The sequence below is a fragment of the Dendrobium catenatum genome, unplaced genomic scaffold, assembly GCF_001605985.2.
Source record: "Dendrobium catenatum unplaced genomic scaffold, ASM160598v2 fragScaff_scaffold_8, whole genome shotgun sequence".
NCBI lineage: Eukaryota > Viridiplantae > Streptophyta > Magnoliopsida > Asparagales > Orchidaceae > Dendrobium > Dendrobium catenatum.
In genome coordinates, this window is record NW_021318470.1 from 312,216 (window position 1) to 329,453 (window position 17,238).

The window sequence follows — 17,238 nt, forward strand, 5'->3', positions numbered from 1 at the left end:
TGGTTGTATTAGATATTTTGTACTAAATATTTTATATTATAAGGTAGACAAGTTATCATGTCATTCATTTATTATTATTTGTCATTTTTAATATGATATTACATTAATATATATACACTATATAAAAAAATGTATTGCCGTGTCCGCGCCGTACCCGTGTCCTATATTTTCAAAAAAACCGTGTCCCGTGTCCGTGTCGCGTCGTGTCTGTGTCGCCGTGTCCGTGTCCATGCATCATAGGAGAGCAGAAAGGACACCAGAGTTGAATGGACCCAATGCTGACATATTTATTGAAGCTGCCGAGTAAAGATTTTGGTTCCCCTCTCTCTCTCTCTCTCTCCCTCTCTCTCTCTCTCTCATGCACAGTCACACACACACTCATTCACTCACTCTCTCATTCACTCTATTTCTCACTCATTATATAGAAAGCCTATGTTCAAATAATCATCTATTTAGGAAAAACACGATGATATGTTTATTCCAAGTTTTTTATTCAAGCAAAATCACAAGGATGCATATTTACATAAACATGCAAAGTTCCGTTAAGCTTCCACCATCCCGGCTAACAACAGGTAAACTTATTATCATATGTCAATTTGTAGAATATTTTTCATTTTGAAATGAAGTGAGGCTAGACATGATAAACAAAATTATAGTTTCATGACACTCTCAAAACAATTAAAAAAAACTTAATTTGGCATTACTACACAACTTTTTGGATCAGCATCCAACAAATTGCTATTGTTATAAAACTTTGACAGAAAGATACTTCTAATGAGGTGTTAACTACATATTTCATGCCTTTAAGCTGTTCAAATTCAACATGGATGGCATAAAAAACACCGCTAAGAAATAGCTAGATATAGTATTAGATACTTATTGTACGACTAGGGGTGTAAATGACTCGAGCTCTAGCTTGAGCTTGATTAATTAATCGAGTTGGATCTTGAGCTTATATGAGTTCAAGTTGGCTCATATGTTATGATGGAGAGAAAATGATTATGATTCAAGCAATTCATATTAAAAAAAAGGTAAAAATAATGAGAAATTAGATGAGGAATAAGAAAAAAATACTTAACGTAAGGAATTGAGATATAATTTTTAAATATTTTTAACAATTTTTTTGCTTAAACTCTAGAGTGCATTTTATATTATACTTTTTAAACAAGTTGGCTTGTGAGCTAACGAGTTAAGTCATGGCTGACTTAAGGTTAGCTCAATAGCTCATTGAGCTTGGCTCACGAGCCATTTATCGAGGCAATCCTGAGCCAGTTCATGAGTCGGCTTAACTTACTTACACCGCATGTTCGACTGTGAGTTTCAAAACTCCATTCTACAAATTCATCTATAAAGTTGAGACATGGCAACTTACCAAAGGAGGTTTGGCTTTACAACATGATAAGTTTTTCTATATTAATACTCTTGGAAAGTACATATGCAGGTTAGTGTCACTATATGTTTGTATGACTATACTTTTATTTTCACACTGACAAAGATGAACGAGGATGTTACTTTTAACCATATTAACATACCCTCCCCTTCTCTTCCCTCTATGTATGTCAATAAAAACATTTGCTTCTCTGATTATGTTTGCAACGGCAATATGGTTGTCATTATACATTTATGTTTGTTAATTATGTTTTTTATTTGTGAGTAGAGGTAAAGATGAATGAGGGAACTTCTAGCCATATTAGTATACTTCTCTCCCTCTCCCTTCTCTATGTATGTCAATAAGCACACATGCTTTTCTGATTATGTTTGCATTGGCAGTATGGGCATCATTAAAGATATACGTTTGTTGAGTATGTTTTTATTTGTGAGCAGGGGTAAAGATGAATGAGGGAACCTCTAACCAGATTAGTAATAATTCTGTCTCCCTGATTCTCAATTTATGTCAATAAACACAGGTTTTCTGATTATGTTTGTGAAAGCAGTATGGGCGTCACTATACATGTATGCTTATTAATTATGCTTTTATTTGGGTACAGGAATAGAGAAGAATGAGGGAATTTCTAACCAGAATAGTAAACTTATCTCTCTCCAATTGCTTCTTTATGTATTTCAATTTACATATATTTACAATATTTGCACTGCAAGAAATGTAATTCTCTCTCTTTCTCTCTCTCTCTCTCTCTCTCTCTCTCTCTCTCTCTCTCTCTCTCTCTCTCTCTCTCTCTCTCTCTCTCATGCTCGTAATCCATGATGACAAAGTTTGAAGAGGACATACCTAATTAATTGTTCTTCATATGAAAACATTGACTAGGGCAGTATGAAAAGGCCTAATGGAGTAAGGTCAATAAAACTAGAAAAAAATATAAGAAAAACTATGCTATGCAAGATGACGTCAATCTCTTCAACAAGCCAACTACCCCTAAGCTCATTGTACTAATCTTACCTTCAAATTAAGCAAAATAAATCAGTAGGCTAATCATAGAAACCTAGTAAGCCAGCAAAACAGCATCTAAAGAGATAAATCACCCTCTTAGACAAGGTCAATTCATGCAATAAAAGGGAAATAGATTCTGTAAGCAAATCCACGCGGTCCGACAAATCAGAGTAATATCTTATAAATGTACCGAAAACCAATGCCGAAAAACCACGCACATAATTAAGAACGCAAATAATTCAATAAAATTCAGGTATCCAAATCCTAAACCTCGTAATAGCAAAAACCAGAGAGCTCGATCTGGGAAACAAAGGACAACAAAAGCTCAATCAATTAGAAACCCTAACACATAGATGCATTCCCAAACCAAGAAGTTTTCAAAGAAAATTGATCCAATCAACGTGAAGGGAGGAGGATACCTTTCCTGGCCCGCAGTGTCCCAAATCTGGGCCTTAACGATTTTGTCGTCTACATGAATGCTCCTGGTGGCGAACTCAACGCCGATGGTCGATTTAGACTCGAGGCTGAACTCGTTTCGCGTAAACCTGGACAAAAGATTGGATTTACCCACGCCGGAATCCCCAATCAGCACAACCTTGAAGAGGTAATCGTAATCGTCTTCTGCTCTGTAACCCATTCCTCCTTCTCCTTCAGCCGTTCCACCTTAAGCTAAAATGATCCGACCTTCGTAAGCCTCCGCCGCAGCTAATCAGCAGAAGTATCGCGTCTCTGCTGCCTCCGCTGCTAGACTTCCTCCCATCGCCGCAGATCGAGATCGCGATCTAGGAAGCGGTAGAGAGAGAGAGAGTATTAGCAGCTTGTCACGAGAATCCGATATCATATTAATATGAAATTTCTCCAAGAAATTGGTCTGTTAGAAATATATTCCAAATTTCATTTAAATTAAAATATTCTTTATATATATATATATATATATATATATATATATATATATATAGACAGAGACCAGAGTCATTAAATAATTCTACAATCTTTCAATTATAAGTATCATAGAGTTAGGCTTTTTTGAGACTATTTTTTAATGATTTCTAAAATAAATTTGTAGTATAAAATTTTTTAAACTAATTTTTTTAATATAAATCAATGTTAAGAAGAACAAGAAAGGTGTCCCAAATGAAGCTTTAGATGTGTATTCAATGCAACACTTAGGCTTCATTTGAGACGGCTTTTTTACTGATTCTTAAAACGGTTTTATAGTACAAAATTTAAATTTTTTATACAAAAAAGTTGCTTTAAGAAACAGTAAAAAAGCCGTTCCAAAACTTCGTTTGGTATGGCTTTCTTACTGCTTCTTAAAGTAGCTTTTTAGTACAAAAATTAATGAAGCCTTAAATGTATATTTAATGCAACACTTAAGCTTCGTTTGGATTTGCTTTCTTTCTGCCTCTTAAAGCAGTTTTTTAGACTAAAAAGTTGCTTTTAGAAGTATAAAGAAAGCCGTCCCAAACAAAGCCTTAGCCTTCGTTTGGTATGGCTTTCTTAATGCTTCTTAAAGCAGTTTTTAGTACAAAAATTATAATTTTTGTAACAGTAGAAAGCTACTTTAAGAAGCAATAAGAAAGCAGTCCCAAAAAAAGCCTTAGATATACCTAATTTTAAAGAAAAATATTCTTGACAATACTCATGATCTCTTACAATTCTTCAAAAGTCATTTATGCATAGATTTATTTCATTAATGTAATTCGCAAGTCTAATGATCATTTTGATATAAAAATTAATCTTTAACGCATATTTATCTTTTTATCAAATTAAATTGAGGAAGTTTGTTATGAATGTTGTGAATTTCCACATTCATTCTCTTATAACCAATTTACATAATTTATTAAATGAATTGTATTGTATTATAGCTATTATGACTACACTTTGTTATATCACCTAGAAATAATCCATAAATCGAACAATGATTGAATATCGATCAAGCACTAAATTAATATTAATAGAGTGTTCTTTATAACATGATCGAACCTCCTTTGAACCCTCTTTGATCCACAAATGTTTAATGATCACATCATTTTCGTGCTATGATTGAAGTGCGATCAAATTTTCTGTGAACCTTACTCAAATCATATACAAATATATCTTAAAAGCTGAACACATGATTCATCATAGACATTGTCTTTCCTTTCTATTTGAAATGGCTATGAGAGGATTAATTATTATGTGCGGACGTCAAATATCGTCTGGAGACTAATCATAATGCGTCACATCACCCATTCGCTCGGTACCGTGGCTCGTTACTGCTCAGTACTGCTGACGTGACGCATTCTGGTTGGTCTCCAGATAGTATTATGCATCCGGCCTCTGCACAGAATAATTAGGAGAGAGATCATTATCATGGGAGCATGTGAATTTTGCATAGGCATTGTATGGACTCATAGGACAACATTGGTAATTTCTCTTGAGATTTGAAGCAATGGAGCTATAGTTGGATTTCATATGGAGCACTTTTTGGGCCACTATTTAATTTTCCCAAAATTATTTATCTTGATAAAACCTCTAAAATTATTTGCATAAATTTTAGCCTTCTTGATAGAAAACTAGACTATATTATCTAATATTTAAAAGTAATATAGAACTCAAATTAAATCCAAACAATTTTAATTTTTTATGAGAAGATTTTGAGGTCATCCTTGACCTTAGAAAATAATTTCACAATTTTTATGATAATTTAGATATTAAATAATAATAATCAAGTTATAGCTTAATAAGAAATAATTAATAATGCTAGAAATTAACAAATTCATAAATAATTTAAGAAAAAACATAAAAATACAAAAAAAAAAAAACTTTAAAAAATGTATATAGATTCATTAAATAAAATATTGGGAATTCCCATATATTTGGAAGTTAATCTTTTTCATTTTCTAAAATCTTAAGAGATTTTCCAAATCATTATTAAGAATAGTATTTGTAAAATTTACTAATTCCTTAAAATTTATAAAATTGATTCTAAGTAACATTAGCAATTTATGAATTTATTTCTATAACTTTGAGAACCAATCAAATATTCAAAATTCATTGAAAATAAAACCCACCTCTTTCAAAAATATTAAATAGTCATAAAAAATACCAAAATTTAACTTCATAGAGAGTGAATGTCATGCATTCAGAGTATTGTTTTAAACATTAAAACAAAATAAAATCCTAAACTCTAAAAATCTCAAATAATTTATTTAAAATAATTATGAATTTAATTAAAATCACCTTAAAATTAAATTTTATATTTTAATTAAAATAATAAATAAATAAATAATAAAGTGAGACACTCACATCCTAACATGCACTTGATAGGACACCAATCTTAACCCATCCATGATATGTTTATTTTTTTCAATAATTTATTTGGTGCTTATTTGTGATATTTTGGTGTAAATAATTGTTTGCATTTAGCCAAAACTCTTTTTTTTTTTATATATATAGAATTAGTCAGGGCTATATGTAATAAAGCCAAGTTGTCTTTCACAGTTTATATTTTATATTAGACTTATGGTTCGTTTTGGACGACTTTTTTACTGCTCTTAATGAACTTTTTTTTTTGTATAAAAGCTAAATTTTTTTACTAAAAAACTGCTTTAAATAGTAAGAAAATCATCCCAAACAAAGTCTTAGATTTTATTTGAGACCGCTTTTTCAATGTTTCTTAATATCAATTTTTAGTAAAAAATTTTAATTTTTATATCAAAAAATTGCTTCAAAAAATAGTGAGAAAGAGTCCCAAACCAAACCTTAGATTCCTAATACTATCTTAGAGATGGTTCTCACCTTTATTGCATAATATGAGGTAAATAGTACCTTGAATGATATATTACAAGCCCTTCTCTGCTAGGCATTTTCTAAATTTTATATTGATAGAATATAAGTACCAAACTTTTAATAAAATGAATAAATCAAACTCTACATTCAAATTTCAAAATATTAAAGGCCAATGTAAGACAATTTAGAACATTTTTTAGCTTATCAAAAATATTATGTTCTCTACTTTTTTTTTTTATCTTTTGACTTTTAGGAAAAAAATAGGACTTCCATCTAATCTTATCACAATGTGACACTTCCATTTCAGGATAAAAATGCAAAATTTCCAATTTTTATTAACAGAGAGCAATTTGCTGAAACCCTTTGTGAATTCCAAAAAGAATATAAAAAACAGAAATTGCATATTTCTTAAAAAAAAACTTAATTCAATGGTTTGATTTTGAATAAGATGAAATAAAAAAAAAGACATGCAAATTATATATTTTCAACATGTGCTAATTAAGATTTTTTCCCCTTCAAATTTTAATAGTGGAAATGGAATGTGCAAAAGCATGAGTAATGTAGTAACCTAAGCAATATTATGAACCATTGGAGATTCGGACTTCGTTTGGTATAGCTTTAAACCGCTGCACTTTTTTTACTTCTAAAAAATTTTTTAACTAAAAAGCAGCTTTTCAAAACAGTAAAAAAATCATTCTAAATAATGCTTCAAATAATCTGAATATCCAAGAACAATTAAATAGAATTGGCTAACAATGTTCGTTTTATTTGTTAAATATAGTGCCTGTAATTATAATATTTGTTATTTTACAATACAAATAATTATCAATAACTATTTTGTTTCAGGATATGCAAAAATTTTTTTTTGAAAAAAAACCTAAATAATAAATAAATAAGCTTTAGGCTTCATTTGAAACAACTTTTTCGCTACTTTATAAAACAACTTTATAGTACAAAAATTTCTAATTCAAAAAATTTTTATACTAAAAAGCCGTTTCAGAAAGCAACAAAGAAACTGTCCCAAACAAAACCTTAGTGCGGCAGGAGAAAGTAAAAAAATCTATTGTTACAATGAGGAATCATCTCAATCTTTAGGTTTATTTCTCATCATCTTCCTTCTGTTGGCATCAAGATATCTTTTTCTTAGTCGTATAACCTTAGGGGTAACCTGTGTGAACAAAGTGGAAAAAAATCCAATCATGATAAAAGGAAAAAAAAAATTGTAGTCATTAGATTTACTTTGAGATTAGTGCAACATAAAATCTTTCTATATAACACTGATTTTAAAATAAATCCAATAAATTTTTAACCTATTCTAATAATATTTATATCAGGCTGCGACATAATGTTTTTTCTTAGTAAATATTCAATTGATACATTCAAATTATTTCACATTATAAATTCAATGATATTCATAAAAATTTGAGACTTACCTCAATGAACTCATCAGAGGCGACATATCCAATTGCTTCCTCCAGAGTCATCTGCAAAAATTTAAAATTTTAAAAAGTTCAACGGTATCGAATTGCTTCTGAATAATGCTATACATCACAAATAAATTTAGGATCTTGGATCCTCATAGTTTAGGCCAAAAATCTTATATTAGAGTAAGTAAAAGTTCTGATATCAAATAAAAAAATACTTTATATTGAATATGAAGCCTTAGATTCTCCTAAAACCTTCCTAATCTACTCTTTTGGCTTGTGCGGCTCGTATAGGAGTCGGAGAGGTTCTAACTCTGTTCCGCAAGAGCCAGTCCCGTGTGGACCAGTCTAACAGCAACATATTCGATGTAATCTCTTGAATTAACAAGCAAAATCTTTGCAAATGATAGGTTTGTAGGTCAATGAGTTTAGCTCCTAATATCATCGTGCTTTAAATAAGGGTAGGTAATGTTATTTTGATCTAAATGTGAAAAAGAAAAGCCTGCATTCTTGACTTGCAAATGTCTGGTTTCATTAAATTGTTGTTTCTACCAATGAAACTTTTTTTTGGTCATCTAATTACCATAATCTTTATGGTTATGAACATGTCTGTTTGAAGGTTCCACTTCAATTTTCACTAACAGAATAGTTGGATACTTTGAGACAACAGTCCAAATTTCATTATACTATAGGCAATTTTCAGTTCTGTGTGACAGATACAAGATGCAAATTAACATACACATAATTGAATATTCTACAACACATCTAATAAGATGAAGAGCAATGATTTATAGTGTCCGGCACATCGCACGCAGGTAGATCTATGGAAAAGACGCATTGCGAAAAGAAACTTACCAAGCGAGGTGGTGATAATCGAACATTTTCATCTTTTCCAGGAGCTCTGATGTTTGTAAGTTCTTTTGTTCTTACAGGATTTACCTATACAAGAAGCAAATATGACAAAAATTGTGGCCATATAACGGCTAAGAAGTAGCATGAGAAGCTGAAGAGTCTAAACGTCTTACATCAAGATCAGCATCCCTTGAATTCTCACCAACTATCATTCCATCATACGTCTTCAAACAGGAAAATAGAAGAAAACATAAAAATTTATAATCTATCGATAATCTAAGGATAAAAGATAATGCTGAAGGAAGAAACCTCCATTCCAGGAGACACAAAGAGAGTGCCTCGAGCCTCCAAACTTGTGAGGGCATGAGCAGTAATAAGTCCACGACCAACTGACACCTACAAGAAACAATTTGGGCTACATTGCTACAATTTTCAATAAAATGGGGATAAGAAGTCAAATTTGAGATGTGAATCGTGCTTTTACGAAAAATAAATGTCATGTTTTACACTATTATAACTGAGCCAAATAAAAATAAATGATAATATCTGCATAAAACACTTCTACAAATTTAGCTGCGATTTCTATTAAGTAACCATTCTAATGACAAAGAGATAGCAGTAGTTGATCTTAGGCTTCGAGAATTGGCACCCCAGCTCCACTGAGAGAGTCTATAATCATGCACCACAGTGCAAGGAGAATATCCAAATCATGATATTTATTCTTTTGTTTTTATACATAAGCATTTCGATTTAACAGTTATATATATTTAGGTTTAATTTAAATCTAAATATATACACATATTAGATTTATTATTAAAATAATAATAATAAATATTAGATTTATTATTATTATTATTATTATTATTATTATTATTATATAATAACAATAAATAATAATAATATATACACATTTTTTTAAATTTCGTTCTAATTGTGAATTGAGTATTGACTCACCATGCCAGATTTTAATCGCTAGTGTATGTCAAACTTCATCATTGCTTCATGTGCGTGGGGAATTTCCATTATTTCACTTGTCCAATGACCCGGGGATATAGGTATATTTTTGATGCATTTTGAGCATTGTGAGCGCATCAACGCTCTATTTTGAGAAATGGATAATGATTGGATAATAATGAGTAAATTCACATCCATCGTTCATCAAGTTTTGTTGCGCAAGATTGAATCGAACACGATGATCCCTTCTTGATAATTTCAATGCTCTAAAAAATTGACACAATATGTTTTCATGAGACAAAAAACATTTGAATATTTTTGCCATATGCAGGCCACCTTGAAATGGTTTTCCACAACCGCATACCCGCCATTCTTCATTCTCCTAAGGTTCGATCAAATTGAGTAATGAAATAGGTATCAAGGTCAACATTGTCTTTTGCTAAACTAACTCAACTTGTTTTCGCACCACTTTCCATCTTATTCCTAATACATCAAAGCTTACCAAGTATGGTGGCATCCTCAGGATCTCTTTGAAAGTACAATCCCCATACTTATTTTGCAAGTCCCTGAGATATATCATCCCTTCAAAATGACGGATGGAGCAGAGAAAATCTCCTTTTTAGCCATCCACCAACTTACCAAATGCACAAGGACTACATCTATTTGTAAAATGCGTGCAAACAGGAACATGTCCATTTCACAACACCCCCACACCCACAATCATGATTTAATCATTATTTATGATTACTTTTGGGGCATAGCTTCAAGCTCCATCTTAAAATGCAAAATATGAGACTTTCAGATACAGTGGCAATATATTGAGGTTTCATTTTGGAATGGCATATAGTTTTCTGTTTTACGGTCAGAGCTTTTCAGAAACAATATTTCTAAAAAATTCGAAGAAAACAACAAAAACAGACGTCCAGTTTTTCCATCCAAAAAGATCCTGTTTTCTACAGGCTGCTGTTCTTACAACAACACAGATTTTCTTACCACAAAACAAATAGAAAACAGAAAACAAACGGAAGGTGAAAATGTTGAAATCCTCACGTACAAGACTAGCGAGCTCAACTTGAATAGTAAAACTCATGAGCTAAATATAATTTAGAAGGATATATATTATAGAAATCACACATGATAAAAACGTGAAAAAATCCTATGTCAACATATGATTTTTTTGTACTGTCTGGTACTACAATTTTTTGAAAGAAAGAAGCATTGACAACTTTGCTTTCCACGGACTTATACAAGAGCTTCTGGCCGCTGGTGTGGGATGTTCTTTTTGTAGTTTGTTTCAGAGTTCTTTTATAGTGGTGAGGGTTGATAGAGCAAGTAATCAAATCACAGTCATTGCCACCTTATCAAAATAGTAATTCTCGTGTTAAATGCCACAGTTAAAACTCAAAAAAGAAGCTTGGTCAAATCGTGCAAGGCTACTCCCTGCAGACTTCAATCCAGCAGTTGGAGTAGAGACTAAGAGCAAGAAATCAAATCATAGCCTTGTCATCTAAACTAAGTAGTAATTCACTCATAAATGCCACAAAGTTATAACTCTAAATATGTATCGAAAAAAGAAAGCTTAGTCAAATTGTACAAAGCTACCTCCTATAGATTTCAACCCACAGCCCAAATGACATGAGTTCCCTCTCAGGTCAATAAAATCCCTGCATCTATCAAGATGCTAATTTTGATGAGGTTGCCTTCAGAAAATTACTGATGGGGACATCAGATCATCATGGAGAGTTTATCAGAGACGTGGCCGACGATCTACGGCCACGATCGAGTCTTTATATTTTTGAGTCGTTGATGTATTTTATTTTCATGTAGCTTGTTATTTGCTTATGTGGCATTTAATTCAAATTCATTTGAATTTGAATTCAAATTATTTCCTAAATTGGCTCTTTTATTTTAGGAAAGTTTCATAATTATGTCAATTTGAATTTCAAATTTAAATTGAATTTAATTGAAAACTTACCTAATTTTCCTAGCCTATTAAATCTACCCTAATTTCCCTCCTTGATTTTCTCCCTAGCTTCTATTGCCGCCGGCCCCATCTATGGAGTTCATTAGGATTAGTTTCCTAATCCAACCATCCTCCAAAAGAAATATTTCTTAATTCTTTTATCATTGATTTGAACGGATTCCCTCTGTTTCTAATTCCCTCAATTAATTCTATAAGCTTATGAATTGATTGAGGAAATCAAAACCTAATCCTCTGTTTCCCGCCGTCTCCCTCCTCCCTTTCCTTTGCTTTCTCCTCTAGCCTCTTACCCCTCTCGCTGCCTCTCTCCTCTCGTGAAATGCCCTCTTACACTTTGGACTTAATCAATGCCCAACTAGTCCCCTCTCACATTATAAGACCTGGAATTTTCTTCTCAGATTTTAGCCAGAAAATCTGAGAACTTTTTCTTTCCAGATTTTAGAAGGATTGGGACTATTATTTCAGCCAACTACGAAGAGAACAACTTAGTGCGTTGACCTTGGATATTCGTCAAAGAGAAGTTGCTATCGTGGGGGATCTCCACATCTCCTTGAGCAAAGGTTTTTTTTCCTTCTTCACTTGCATTCAAAGTCTTCTAAAATCTAAATTCTTGTTTGGTTAAGATTGCAATCGCTAAAGCCTACTCCAATTGCTCTTGCTAAACTTAGTAATAGTAGGTTTGAGTGTGCTTTCTATGCATCCTAACTCTTGTTGTTAGATTAGGGATTACATTGAAAACTACTACTTTGCGTTGTTTTACTTATCTTAATTATTTTGAAAATTTTCAACGCTTGGAGCATGTGATTTAGCCTACGCAAAGCACCCCTTTAACTATTTTAATCGACGTTGTGAATTGCTCATAATTTTATTCCTAAATTGTTCTAATCAAAGAATTGTGCAATGTTTAAAATGAAGCCAGAAACACATCCTCTAAGTAGTCCTGCATCAATCAATTACATTATATACAACACACACACACATTATACATCTACTGAATGTTTTCTATCTCAAGTGAAAAGGAAACCCGTCAATTTAAAAGCTTTGAGCCAATCATATGTTTCACTAGCAAAGCTATCCCTCCATGAGAACTACGGCCCTGCATATAAGAATAGGTAGGACACAGGAAGATGGCTAAATTCTAAAAAAGCATTAAGTGGTTGTATTACTCTGAGAGTCTGAGTTACTTAGAATTCAGTGTTTCTAAATGACGTGAAAATTGTTTAAAGGCTGCTTCGCTGAGTACCTTTTCCTAATAAGTAAAAATTGCACATCATAAAGATATTGTATAGCATCGTTTGTTTTGTTGACAAACATTTATATGGTAACATCAAAGCTTTTTGAAATTGACCAAAATTACGTATAGGAAAGATTTATTATTCTGATCTCCTCCATAATCTAGTCCTCCTCTGACATTGCAATACATATCCAATAGCGGGTATGAGTCATCTAAAATTACATCTGTAAATGCAGAGGTGCAGTTATAAGATTCCAAATGTCTGATACACTTTGGACAGCTAGGATCCAATAATCAATCTATTTTTATTTTTCAAAACTACTCTGATTTTGAGGGAATTTAATGCCAATCACCCAAAATGAATCGGATGGCTAAGTTCCTAAAATTACAGCTCTATGATTACAGATGAAATTGTAGAGGATTAGCGCCCATCCTCTAGTATATCTTCCTACGAATATCTTATTCCACAATCATCAGGCAATTGCTTCTATCAAGGCTCTAATAAAGATACTAAATAACCACCTTCTAATTCATCTTCCTTAACCTGTTTTCTCTCACTAACTCCATAAATCAGTTGCCGTTGTTAGTTCCCCCACGTATGGACCTCTATACGCCTCTTGTGCACTTGCATTGGGCAGGTTTATCCTGCAATTGCAACTACAGCTTCCTGAATCTGGGTAGCCTGCAATGAAAACATCATTAAATAGATGATCCTTTTCAATCAGAAAAGAGAGACTGCTGTTGGTGGGTGGGAAGGTTTGGAATCGTGAGAGATGCCATAAAAGATTTATTAGAGAATCATGTCTCCCTCTGTCTAGCACTTCACAAGAGAGATATTTACTAGAGGAATCGCTGTCTTGTTCTGCACAACAGAAAATCTGCTAGAAGAAGGAACAATGTTCAAACTGATGACAGCATCCTGAAAAAAAGATTGCTAGGCACACAGGATTATTTCCACTCTTGCCGTCAATAGATTGTTATAAACCAAGCTAGGAGTGACACCTCAATAATAGCATTTTAGCAAACAAAAGAACCAGATTAAAATTCGATCAATGTACCAGTGAACAAGATAACCTGGAGTCTCATTTTTTTAGTTTTAGCGATGCAGAAACACTAACAAAGAGAATTAGATAATGAAGAAGGATCAAAGAAGCAAGAACATACCAATACACCTTTCCTGACATTTCCAAGTGGTCCCTTGTACTTGGAATATTCTGCATACATATCACATTCAAAGAATAAGAAAGTGAATCCCAACTCAAACCTCACTATATACATAGGTTAAATTTATATATCATATTAAATATTATTCTTATTACATATTTGTAAATTTAATATTATAAATTTATATATTATATTAAAAATTTAATTTTTTATAATTAATTTTTAATAATATTATTATTTATTACATCATCAGGTTCGACCCCAGTTCGACCGACCGATCGAACCGGTCAAACTTTGAACCTCTCCTTCTTCCGATTCGTTGTCAGGTCCGGTTTTCACAACCTTGGCATTAAGTTCCAAAAATTACTTTGCATAAGAAAAAGATGAGCATAGGCAGAAGAAAAATTACAAGACAAAAAAAAAGCAAATAGGTTAAAGAATAAGAAACCATTATAAATAACTGAACAAACTTACTAAGAAAAGCACGATGCATAAATCCACTTCCACGGGTATCGGTGCTGAATACACTTCTATATCCAACTAAGCCCCTATAATAGTCCACAAAAATTAATCCTTCAGCATTTTCTCTCCTCATTTATTTGAACGGTTGAAAAGTTTGAGAGAGACATTATTAAATGATATAAGAATATTCATTAGTAAATATCACTTAGCAGACCTATTGAACCATAAGAAAAAGGAACAAACAGACAAGATTAGCTAAAAATTTATGGAGTTTGCCATCCAATAAATATATAGCTTATGCATGATAATAAGAAAAGAAGTATCATGATTAATGGTTCAAAAATACAATAGCAATCACAGTGAAACGGTGAAAAAATGCGGTTTCCTTAAAAGACACGCAAAACTCAAAGTAAAAACTGAAACTAAGGAAATGAAAATAAAAATTAAATGATGCATTAGCTTATCCTCTAACGTAAAATTAAGAAAAAAAACCTAATTAATGGTAAATATAAATGGCCAAACAATAGCATCCTCCAAAGATTTAGCTGATAAAATAGAAGTTCAGCAGAATAAAATTACCAACCTAGAGGGGCATGTAAGTGACATTCTGGTTCTACCAACATTCCCTGGAACAGGACCCATGTCAACCACCTCACCTCTCCTATGTGAAAGGGCCTCCATGACGAGGCCAACATGCTCTTCATTTACCTGAAATGGCAATTCAGTCAATTTAGAAAAACAAAAAAGGTGAAAGGAACTAGGGTGAAGGGAACTTTCTAATGACATCTTGCACCTCAATTGTCACTTCCTCTACAGGCTCTAGCTTTTCACCATTCTCAGTTTTATACCTGGATCCATAAGAGAAAGCATTCATGTCAAACACTCAAACAATACACGAGCACCATAGTTGTGTGGTTTGGGCATGAGCAACTAAGAATAGAAGACATCAAGAATACAAGGAGATTGAATTAGTGCTAAAGGAAAAGCAAGGGCAGGTCTAGAATAAAGGTCCACTAATAGAAGTTGTACACAAAAGTTTGTGCATAATGCCACATTAAGCGCACATCAAGAAGGAATGAACTAGGATGCATAAAGTTGACCCCAAATAGTTAGGGTAAGACTAATAATTATATCCAATGAAGTTTAAAGGAAAAAAATCAACTTACAGAAGGCAGGTGCAAAACTGATATAACAGCATGGAATTTATAGCAATAAAATATCCAAATCTAAAGACATAGAGATCAGCCAAAACAAATTACTATGTGAACAACAACAGTAAACCACCTCATGGATTTTCTAAATGCGAATAAAGTGCTTTTACGAAGAGTATAGCATCATGGCTTTTCAAGTAGGAGGAAACTATGTGAACAACAGCAGTAAACCAATTAATTATCATTATAAAAAAGCATCAGAATAATAATATTAGTTTTTGGGTCTATCTGTTGGGTGATGCAGGAATTTCTACAAAAGCAGCTCGCTAAAAATGCCAAAAAAAAAAAAACTATACAAATCTAATTGGAGAGAAGACCTTTCTTATACATTACACATGCATGATCACTCAAGACTTCAAAACGGACATGTTGATAAAGTTAGTTTATTAACCAAATTTCCCTTAATCCTATATAAAGGTTTATTTAGATATAAGGTCAAGACTTCTTATAAGTGCAAGCCTGGAAAGTTAGTGAAATACACCTCCCACTCGATTAAGGAGATTGCTTAGGTTCAATTTTATATTTAGATTTAGTAGTTAGATGTAAATTTAATTGAGTGGGGAATTCTTGAATTGATGAGGAAAACCAAATCAACATCTCATATTTCCGTCATCCCAAAGATACCAATTGATCTACTCTTCCAATGTCCTAGGATTTTGAGCAATAACTTTCTTGGAGCCTGATTAGCAACCAAGGGTTGACCCTCTCAAGTGTCCCAAGTAGATTGCGATGGAAAAGGGAAATGCATATGTGCATCAAAGCTTTCAAGAATGATATCAATTCATTAACTAACAAACGGTTGGCCGAAATTTCCTCTGGTCTGTTTCCTGACTCCTCCACCCATATCTCTAATTAATTCCTATTTCACTTCCTCAATTCCGTAACTCTCACCTAGCTGAATTTGTGTTTTGCTTGATTTATTCCAAAAGGGAAACCCCTTGTTTGGAAACAAATCCCATTAGTTACTCCTCTCCAAAGCCACCGTGCCACCCCGGGAGAATGATGCGGACATCCAACCGTCCATGCTTATCCGAGGAGCTGAAGATCGAAAACCGAGATCACTTTGTTTTATTTTAGTTTATTAAGTGTATTTTGATTTAATTTTACGATTTCCCTTTTTACCCTTTTGTCTTATGTAAGCCCAAGGGGCTAATATGTCTTTTAATTTCTTTTGAGGCCTATATATAGAGGCCCCTTCTCTTGTATTTGGTATGATGGGTTATTAATAAAAAAAAATTTGCGTTTTGCACTTGGGTTCTTTGGGAAGAACGTTAGTGAAATCCCTATGGGAGGGAGTCGGAGTTTCCACCAGCCGCAGGATGGGTCCGGGCTCATGGCGTGAAGTCCCTTGGAGAAGGGCAACGTAGTACCCGTCAGCCGCAGGATGTGTCCGGGCTCGCGGTTGTATCTTTGATATTTTGTTTATTTGCTTTTGTTCCTTCTTATTGCTCTTCGTAGTTATCTTCATCTTCTTCCTCCTCCCCATCTTCGTTTGGCCGCCGGATTCTAGCCTCACCCGAAACCCCATCTTTTTCCCCCATGACGGTAATCTCAATATCTTCATGACTTTCCATAATTCACCCTACGAGAAATTAGAAAGGATTTGATTCAAATTTGAAATTCAAATTTTGAATTTCAATTCTTTCCAAATTTGGAAATTCTTATTTAGGAAAGTGTTATGCATGATTCAAATTTAAATTCAAAGAGTTTGGATTTAGTCATAACCTTCCTAATACATTTTTCTTCTTTGGAAACTCCCCAAACCTTGCCCAAATCCCCTCCCTCTCTCTTTACAT

At 33.0% G+C, this 17,238-nt stretch overlaps 2 protein-coding genes across 2 annotated transcripts in view; both read right to left on the reverse strand.

Annotated features, from left to right (window-relative positions):
* Positions 1-3,224, reverse strand: part of LOC110091936 (ras-related protein RABA1f) — a 4,713-nt gene extending 1,489 nt beyond the window's left edge. The window contains exon 1 of the mRNA XM_020816247.2: positions 2,806-3,224. Coding sequence (XP_020671906.1) covers positions 2,806-3,023 — 218 coding nt within the window. The 5' untranslated portion in view covers positions 3,024-3,224. The remainder of the gene's footprint in view (positions 1-2,805) is intronic.
* A 3,924-nt stretch (positions 3,225-7,148) lies between these two features.
* The window catches only part of LOC110091937 (GTP-binding protein TypA/BipA homolog), a 41,754-nt gene continuing 31,664 nt past the window's right edge, over positions 7,149-17,238 (reverse strand). The window contains exons 11-19 of the mRNA XM_020816248.2: positions 15,025-15,079; positions 14,815-14,939; positions 14,244-14,317; positions 13,770-13,819; positions 8,746-8,832; positions 8,610-8,660; positions 8,440-8,523; positions 7,594-7,644; positions 7,149-7,328 (exon numbers count right to left, since the gene is read on the reverse strand). Coding sequence (XP_020671907.1) covers positions 7,245-7,328; positions 7,594-7,644; positions 8,440-8,523; positions 8,610-8,660; positions 8,746-8,832; positions 13,770-13,819; positions 14,244-14,317; positions 14,815-14,939; positions 15,025-15,079 — 661 coding nt within the window. The 3' untranslated portion in view covers positions 7,149-7,244. The remainder of the gene's footprint in view (positions 7,329-7,593; positions 7,645-8,439; positions 8,524-8,609; positions 8,661-8,745; positions 8,833-13,769; positions 13,820-14,243; positions 14,318-14,814; positions 14,940-15,024; positions 15,080-17,238) is intronic.